This window comes from Penaeus vannamei, chromosome 43 (genome assembly GCF_042767895.1).
Source record: "Penaeus vannamei isolate JL-2024 chromosome 43, ASM4276789v1, whole genome shotgun sequence".
Classification (NCBI taxonomy): Eukaryota; Metazoa; Arthropoda; class Malacostraca; order Decapoda; family Penaeidae; genus Penaeus; species Penaeus vannamei.
The window spans coordinates 145,001-155,000 of record NC_091591.1 but is presented as its reverse complement, the minus strand read 5'-3'; the positions used below and the strand labels follow the sequence as shown (position 1 = coordinate 155,000).

At 47.0% G+C, this 10,000-nt stretch overlaps 1 protein-coding gene across 1 annotated transcript in view; it reads right to left on the bottom strand.

Moving 5' to 3' along the window:
* LOC113822862 (lymphocyte antigen 75) overlaps window positions 1-10,000 on the bottom strand; it is a 104,175-nt gene that overhangs the window by 27,692 nt on the left and 66,483 nt on the right. Inside the window, exons 31-33 of the mRNA XM_070119242.1 lie at window positions 2,806-2,912; window positions 2,158-2,264; window positions 1,088-1,161 (exon numbers count right to left, since the gene is read on the bottom strand). Of these exons, the coding sequence (XP_069975343.1) occupies window positions 1,088-1,161; window positions 2,158-2,264; window positions 2,806-2,912 (288 nt within the window). The remainder of the gene's footprint in view (window positions 1-1,087; window positions 1,162-2,157; window positions 2,265-2,805; window positions 2,913-10,000) is intronic.

Sequence of the window (10,000 nt, the reverse complement as noted above, 5' to 3'; positions counted from 1 at the left end):
GAGAGAGAGAGGGAGAGGGATAGAGTGGGAGGGAAGGGGAGGGAAGGAGTGAGGGAGGGAGGGGGAGCAAGGGAGAGGGAGAGAGTAGGATGAAAGGAAGGAGGGAGGAAGAAAGAGAGAGAGAGGGAGGGGGAAGGTAAAGGGAGATGGAGAGAGAGAGATGGTATAGCTACTTGCACGGCGTTGAGGTTACTCCACGTTCTCTGGTTTGAGTTTCTTGCTTGACATCTCTTTCTCTTTTCTTTTCTTCTGCTCTCTCTCTCTTTCTTTCTCTTTCGATTTCGCTTTCTTTCTTTCTCTCCCTCTTTCCCCGATCTCTATTCCTCCTCTCTCTCTCTCTCTCTCTCTCTCTCTCTCTATTTCTCTCTTTCTTTCTCTTTCTTTCTCTCTCTCTCTCTCTCTCTCTCTCTCTCTCTCTCTCTCTCTCTCTCTCTCTCTCTCTCTCTCTCTCTCTCTCTGTCTCTATATATATATATATATATATATATATATATATATATATATATATATATATTTCTCTCATTCTTTCTCTTTCTTTCTCTCTCTTTCTCTTTCTTTCTCTCTCTCTCTCTCTCTCTCTCTCTCTCTCTCTCTCTCTCTCTCTCTCTCTCTCTCTCTCTCTCTCTCTCTCTCTCTCTCTCTCTCTCTCTCTCTCTCTCTCTCTCTGCTCTTCCTTTCTCCCATACATCCCTCTCTCCCAGTCTCTCTTCTCGCTCTCTTCCCTCTTCCCTTTGTCCCTCCTTTCCTACTTTTCATTCTTTCTCCTCTCATTTTATGTATCTTTAGTTATCTTCCATCTTTTTCCTCTCTCTCTCTTCATTCGTCTTCTTCTCTTCCTTCCTTCTATCCCCTTCTCCCTCCCTCTATCCTTCCCTCGTTTCTCCTTCCTCACAGGCCTTCTTCTTCCCCCTCCTCTCTCCCCATTCTTCCTCCTGCCTTCCCTCCCTCCTTCCCTCCCTTTCCTCCCTTCCCTCTCTCCCTTGCCTCCTTTCCCTCCATCCCTTCCCATCTCTTCCCTCCCTTCCCTCAGTCCCTCTCTTCCCTCCCTCCTTCTCTCCCTCCCTCCCTTCCCTCCTTCCTTCCTTACCTGAATCCGCAGCAAGATGGAATCCGACCCAAATCGAGAGAAAATCCCCACTGATGCTGCTGATGCCGGGAAGGCTGTAGGAGAGGGAATGGAAGGGTCAGTCATCTTCATAATAAGGCTGACAATGAAGGTGAAGGTGAGGGTGAGGGTGAGGGATAGGGTGAGGGTGAGAGTGAGGGTAAGGGTGAGGGTGGTGGTGATGGTGAGGGTGAGGGTGAGAGCGAGGGTAAGGGTGGGAGTGAGGGTGAGGGAGACGGTGAAAGTGAGAGTGAGAGTAAGGGTGAGGGTGAGGGTGAGAGTCAGGGTGAGGGTGAGGGTAAGGGAGAGGATGAAAGTGAGGGTGAAGGAGAGGGTAAGGGTGAGAGTGAGGGAGAGGGTGAAGGAGAGAGTGAGGGTAAGGGTGAGGGTGAGGAGTGAGGGTGAGAGTGATGGTGAGGGTAAGGGAGAGGGTGAGGGAGAGGGTAAGGGTGAGGGGGGGGGTGAGGGTGAGGAAGAGGGTAAGGGTGAGGGAAAGGGTAAGGATGAGGGTGAAGGTAAGGGTAAGGATGAGGGTGAAGGTAAGGGTGAGGGTGAGAGTGAAGGTAAGGGTAAGGATGAGGGTGAAGGTAAGGGTAAGGATGAGGGTGAAGGTAAGGGTAAGGATGAGGGTGAAGGTAAGGGTAGGGTGAGGGTGAGGATAAGGGTGAGGGTGAGGGTGGTGATGGTAATAGCAGTGGTAATGATCCATAACTGTGACGACGACCATGACAATAATTCACTCGGATCCAATCGCCCGAAACTGGAATAATTTATCCAAAAAGAAAGAAAAAAAAAAAAAATAAATATATATATATATATATATATATATATATACATACATACATACATACATACATACATACATACATACATACATACATACATACATACATACATGCATGCATGCATACATACACACATATTAAACAAAACAAAGTAAAATAAAATTACACAAAAATCTAGCAAAAAACAAACACACACGACCTCCCAAATCCACACACACCCATAATACCTCCCCCCCCCTCCCCCCAAAAAAAGACAAAACCACGCACCTCTGCAGATACCCTTGCTCCTCCGCGCTTCCTACGCTGGTCAGGAAGGCTCCGTAGGAGTTGCAGGTTCCTTCCGCCATGCCCCACGTCTTCGGCTCCTTGAACACCTTAGAAAAGTAACTGATTCATTAATCTTCGTTCTAATTACTATTATTTTTCCCCCTTTTTTTCATTAAGATCATTCTTATCATGTGTGTCTTTGGTATTGTGTTTTTTTTATATCATTAGTATCATTAGCGTTGTTATTATCATTGTTATTGTTATTATTACTGTTATCTAAGCCTTGTGTTTTTCCTTTGATTTATCAATCTAGTTAATAAGTTGTGTGTTGTGCATTGTGTTCATTTATCATTCATCAGAAGTTTCTTCTTTATTATTAACATTACTATCATTATTACCATAATTATTATAATCATTATTATTGTTATTATTATTTTCATTATTATTATCATTATCATCATTCTTATCAACATTATTATCAACAATATTATTATCATTATTATCATGAAAATTATTATTATCATTATCATTATCATTATCATCACTATCACCTTTATTATCATAACTGTTATCATTATCATTACTATCATTATCTCTATCAAACTGCAATATTCTTTCAACAGCAAATTCATCAAAGTCATCACCCACCTTATAGCACCTTCCCCCATGCCTCTCCCAGCCATCAGCACAGTACGTAGTAGGGGCAGGTGTGGTTGGGGGGGTCGGGGGTGTGTAGCCCTCCCGGTCGTACTCGCCTGTAGTAGTAAACACAATCCATCCATAGATCGGTGTGAATGAAACGGGTGAAGAGAGGGAAAGGGAGAGAGAGAGAGGGAAAGGTAAAGGGAGAGGGAGAGAGATAGAGAGAGAGAGTGAAAGGGAGAGAGAGAGATGAGAGTGAGAGAGATAGAGATAGAGATAGAGAGAGAGGGGGGGGAGAGAGAGGAAAAAGGGAGAGAGGGAGGGAGAGAGGAGAGAGAGAAGGAAAGAGAGGAGAGAGAGAGAGAGAGAGAGAGAGAGAGAGAGAGAGAGAGAGAGAGAGAGAGAGAGAGAGAGAGAGAGAGAGAGAGAGAGAGAGAGTGAGAGAAGTGAAGAGAAAAGAGAGAGTGAGAGTGAGGCGATGGAAGAAGGGAGGAGAGAGAGAGAGAGAGAGAGAGAGAGACAGAGAGAGAGAGAGAGATTTAAAGATTTAAAAGATGTAGTTTCAATTCCATTTATTACAATGGATATTCTTTGCTGTGACATACTGTCTGTTTTATTTTGCCTTCTAAATCTCCCCCTGTGTGCAAGGAATGGCCGAGGTTACCATTCACTGGTAGTGCGCAGGATCGAACGCAGGTCAGCAAGATTGCAAGCCCAGCACGTTAGAGAGAGAGAGAGAGAGAGAGAATGAGAGAGAGAGAGAGAGAGAGAGAGAGAGAGAGAGAGAGAGAGAGAGAGAGAGAGAGAGAGAGAGAGAGAGAGAGAGAGAGAGAGAGAGAGAGAGAGAGAGATTTAAAGATTTAAAGATTTAGTTTCAATTCCATTTATTACAATGGATATTCTTTGCTGTGACATACTGTCTGTTTTATTTTGCCTTCTAAATCTCCCCCTGTGTGCAAGGAATGGCCGGGGTTACCATTCACTGGTAGTGCGCAGGATCGAACGCAGGTCAGCAAGATTGCAAGCCCAGCACGTTACCACAGCATATATATATATATATATATATATATATATATATATATATATATATATATATATATATATATATATATATATATATATATATATATATATATATATATAATATATATATATATATATATATATATATATATATATATATATATAGAGAGAGAGAGAGAGAGAGAGAGAGAGAGAGAGAGAGAGAGAGAGGGGGGGGGGGGAGACAGAGACAGAGAGAGGGACAGAGATTTAAAGATTTAAAAGATTTAGTTTCAATTCCATTTGTTACAATGGATATTCTTTTCTGTGACATACTGTCTGTTTTATTTTGCCTTCTAAATCTCTCCCTGTGTGCAAGGAATGGCCGGGGTTACCATTCACTGAGAGTGCGCAGGGTCGAACGCAGGTCAGCAATATTGCAAGCCCAGCACGTTACAGAGAGAGAGAGAGAGAGAGAGAGAGAGAGAGAGAGAGAGAGAGAGAGAGAGAGAGAGAGAGAGAGAGAGAGAGAGAGAGAGAGAGAGGGGGGGCAGGGGGCGATGGAAGAAGGGGAGAGAGAGAGAGAGAGAGAGAGAGAGAGAGAGAGAGAGAGAGAGAGAGAGAGAGAGAGAGAGAGAGAGAGAGAGAGAGAGAGAGAGAGAGAGAGAGAGAATGAGAGTGAGAGTGAGAGAGAGAGTGAGAGAGCGAGAGCGAGAGAGAGAGAGAGAGAGAGAGAGAGAGAGAGAGAGAGAGAGAGAGAGAGAGAGAGAGAGAGAGAGAGAGAGAGAGAGAGAGAGAGAGAGAGAGAGAGATCCTAAATAAAATTAAAATTCTCTCTTTTGGTCACACTGTACTACATATTGTACTACAATATGTCAAGTTTTCTTTGTTGAATATCATTTTACCACCAAAGATTCCCTATAATATGATTCTTTTGTAATATTCATTAGCCTCACATTAGTATGTTCTACTGAATTTAGTGATATTTATGATTTTGTGACGTAATTTTACTTGTAACGTTTCCTGCCAATATACATTTTCACTTCATGTTTAATTACAGTTATCATGAAATTTGTTATTTTTCCCACGCTGGTCGTATGCTTCATTATATCTGTGTGTGTGTGTGTGTGTGTGTGTGTGTTTATGTATGTATATGTGTGTATGCGCACATACACATATCCTCTCCTCTGCCTTGACAAGTTCCTCTTGAATTCCACACGACCGCCGCTAATGGATCTGAGCACAGTTTGGTTGAGGAGTAATTAGAGGCTCAGAGGATTGGCTTAAAGCACAGGTGAGCAGCGGCCTGTGATTTCAGGTAACTCTGTCGATCTCCCTATAGAGTCTTACATACATGCATGTCTGTCTGTATGTATTTATATCTGTTTGTCTGTTCTTATTTCTGTCTGTCTGTCTTTCTTTATGTCTGTATGTATATTTGGGTGTATGCATCCATGTCTGTCTGCCTGCCATCCATATATACGTATACACTCTAAAATAAACTTGTAGGAATTACTTACACACACACTTGGATTTACTTATATATAAATATAGGAACTACTTACATACAATCTAGGAGCTACTTACGCATATCTACGAATTACTTACGTAAACTAGGAGTTACTTATAAACTTGGAATTACACAAACTAAGAATTACACATGAAAATATATACAAACAAGGAGAGTTACTTACACAAAGTAGTATCTACTTTCATACAAAATGGGAATTACTTACACACAAACTAGGAGCTACTTACGCACAAACTAAGAGTTACACAAAGTAGTAGCTACTTACACACAAAATGGAAATTACCATTTAGTGTGTAAGTAGCTACTACTTACACACGCATTAGGAATTATTTACACACAAACTCGGAGTTGCACATGCATTAGGAATTACACACAAACTAGCAGGACCTTCTTACACACATTGAAATTACATACAAACCAGGAATTACTTAAACACAAATTGAGTTGCTTACACACAAGCTAGGAGTTACAAATTAGGAATTACGCACAAACCAGGACCTACTAACACACGGGCGATGAGCTACTTACACACAGGCGAGGAGCTACCTACACACAGGCAAGGAGCTACCTACACACAGGCGAGGAGCTACCTACACACAGGCAAGGAGCTACCTACACACAGGCGAGGAGCTACTTACACAGGCGAGGAGCTATTTACACACAGGCAAGGAGTTACTTACACACAGGCGAGGAGCTACTTACACACAGGCGAGGAGCTACTTACACACAGGCGAGGAGCTACCTACACACAGGCGAGGAGCTACTTACACACAGGCAAGGAGCTACCTACATACAGGCGAGGAGCTACTTACACACTGGCGAGAAGCTACATACACGCAGGCGAGGATCTACTTACACACAGGCGAGGAGCTACTTACACACAGGCGAGGAGCTACTTACACACAGGCGAGGAGCTACCTACACACAGGCGAGGAGCTACTTACACACAAGCGAGGAGCTACTTACACGCAGGCGAGGATCTACTTACACGCAGGCGAGAAGCTACATACACACAGGCGAGAAGCTACTTACACACAGGCGAGGAGCTACTTACACACAAGCGAGGAGCTACTTACACGCAGGCGAGGAGCTACTTACACGCAGGCGAGGAGCTACTTACACACAGGCGAGGAGCTACTTACACACAGGCAAGGAGCTACTTACACACAGGCGAGGAGCTACTTACACACAGGCGAGGAGCTACTTGCACGCAGGCGAGGAGCTACTTACACACAGGCGAGGAGCTACTTACACACAGGCGAGGACCTACTTACACACAGGCGAGGGGCTACCTACACACAGGCGAGGAGCTACTTACACACAGGCGAGGAGCTACTTACACACAGGCGTGGAGTTACTTACATACAGGCGATGAGCTACTTACACAGGCGAGGAGCTACTTACACAGGCGAGGAGCTACTTACACACAGGCGAGGAGCTACTTACACACGGGCGAGGATCTATTTACACGCAGGCGAGGAGCTACTTACACGCTGGCGAGGAGCTCCTTACACACAGGCGAGGAGCTACTTACACACAGGCGAGGAGCCACTTACACACAGGCGAGGAGCTACTTACACACGGGCGATGAGCTACTTACACACAGGCGAGGAGCTACTTACACACAGGCGAGGAGCTACTTACATACAGGCAAGGAGCTACCTACACACAGGCAAGGAGCTACCTACACACAGGCGAGGAGCTACTTACACGCAGGCGAGGAGCTACCTACACACAGGCAAGGAGCTACCTACACACAGGCGAGGAGCTACTTACACACAGGCAAGGAGCTACCTACACACAGGCAAGGAGCTACCTACACACAGGCAAGGAGCTACCTACACGCAGGCAAGGAGCTACCTACACACAGGCAAGGAGCTACCTACACACAGGCAAGGAGCTACCTACACACAGGCGAGGAGCTACTTACACACGGGCGAGGATCTATTTACACGCAGGCGAGGAGCTACTTACACGCTGGCGAGGAGCTCCTTACACACAGGCGAGGAGCTACTTACACACAGGCGAGGAGCCACTTACACACAGGCGAGGAGCTACTTACACACGGGCGATGAGCTACTTACACACAGGCGAGGAGCTACTTACACACAGGCGAGGAGCTACTTACATACAGGCAAGGAGCTACTTACACGCAGGCGAGGAGCTACCTACACACAGGCAAGGAGCTACCTACACATAGGCGAGGAGCTCCTTACACACAGGCGAGGAGCTACTTACACACAGGCGAGGAGCCACTTACACACAGGCGAGGAGCTACTTACACACGGGCGATGAGCTACTTACACACAGGCGAGGAGCTACTTACACACAGGCGAGGAGCTACTTACACACAGGCGAGGAGCTACTTACATACAGGCAAGGAGCTACCTACACACAGGCAAGGAGCTACCTACACACAGGCGAGGAGCTACTTACACGCAGGCGAGGAGCTACCTACACACAGGCAAGGAGCTACCTACACACAGGCGAGGAGCTACTTACACACAGGCAAGGAGCTACCTACACACAGGCAAGGAGCTACCTACACACAGGCAAGGAGCTACCTACACGCAGGCAAGGAGCTACCTACACACAGGCAAGGAGCTACCTTCACACAGGCAAGGAGCTACCTACATACAGGCGAGGAGCTACCTACACACAGGCAAGGAGCTACTTACACACAGGCAAGGAGCTACTTACACACAGGCAAGGAGCTACTTACACACAGGCAAGGAGCTACCTACACACAGGCAAGGAGCTACCTACACACAGGCGAGGAGCTACTTACACACAGGTGAGGAGCTACTTACACACATGCAAGGAGCTACCTACACACAGGCGAGGAGCTACTTACACACAGGCGAGAAGCTACTTACACACAGGCGAGGAGCTACTTACACAGAGGCGAGGAGCTACTTACACAGGCGAGGAGCTACTTACACACAGGCAAGGAGCTAGTAACACACAGGTGAGGAGCTACTTACACACAGGCGAGGAGTTACTTACACACAGGCAAGGAGCTACTTACACACAAGTAAGGAGCTACTTACACACAGGCGAGGAGCTACTTACCCGCAGGCGAGAAGCTACTTACACACAGGCAAGGAACTACTTACACACAGGCGAGGAGCTACTTGCACACAGGCGAGAAGCTACATACACGCAGGCGAGGAGCTACTTACACACAGGCGAGGAGCTACTTACACACAGACAAGGAGCTACTTACACACAGGCGAGGAGCTACTTACACACAGGCGAGGAGCTACTTGCACGCAGGCGAGGAGCTACTTACACGCAGGCGAGAAGCTACTTACACACAGGCGAGGAGCTACTTACACACAAGCGAGGAGCTAATTACACGCAGGCGAGGAGCTGCTTACACACAGGCGAGGAGCTACTTGCACACAGGTAAGGAGCTACTTACATACAGGCGATGAGCTACTTACACATAGGTGAGGAGCTACTTACACACAGGCGAGGAGCTACTTACACACAGGCAAGGAGCTGCTTACACATAGGCAAGGAGCTACTTACATACAGGCGAGGAGCTACTTACACACAGGTGAGGAGCTACTTGCACGCAGGCGAGGAGCTACTTACACGCAGGCGAGAAGCTACTTACACACAGGCGAGGAGCTACTTACACACAAGCGAGGAGCTAATTACACGCAGGCGAGGAGCTGCTTACACACAGGCGAGGAGCTACTTACACACAGGTAAGGAGCTACTTACACACAGGCGAGGAGCTACTTACACACAGGGAAGGAGCTGCTTACACACAGGCAAGGAGCTACTTACATACAGGCGAGGAGCTACTTACACACAGGTGAGGAGCTACTTACACACAGGCGAGGAGCTACTTACATACAGGCGAGGAGCTACTTACACACAGGCAAGGAGCTACTTACACACAGGCGAGGAGCTACTTACACACAGGCAAGGAGCTACTTACACACAGGCGAGGAGCTACTTACACACAGGCAAGGAGCTACTTACACACAGGTGAGGAGCTACTTACACACAGGCGAGGAGCTACTTACACACAGGTGAGGAGCTACTTACACACAGGCAAGGAGCTACTTACATACAGGCGAGGAGCTGCTTACACACAGGCGAAGAGCTACTTACACACAGGCGAGGAGCCACTTATACACAGGCGAGGAGCTACTTACACACAGGCGAGGAGCTACTTACACACAGGCAAGGAGCTACTTACACACAGGCGAGGAGCTACTTACACACAGGCGAGGAGCTACTTACACGCAGGCGAGGAGTTACTTACACACAGGCAAGGAGCTACCTACACACAGGCGAGGAGCTTCTTACACGCAGGCGAGGAGCTACTTACACACAGGCGAGGAGCTACTTACACACAGGCGAGGAGCTACTTACACACTGGCGAGGAGCTACTTACACACAGGCGAGGAGCTACTTACACACAGGCGAGGAGCTACTTACACACAGGCGAGGAGCTACTTACACACAGGCAAGGAGCTACTTACACACTGGCGAGAAGCTACTTACACACAGGTGAGGAGCTCCTTACACACAGGTGAGGAGCTACTTACACACAGGCGAGGAGCTACTTACACACAGGCGAGGAGCCACTTACACACAGGCGAGAAGCTACTTACACACAAGCGAGGAGCTACCTACACACAGGCGTGG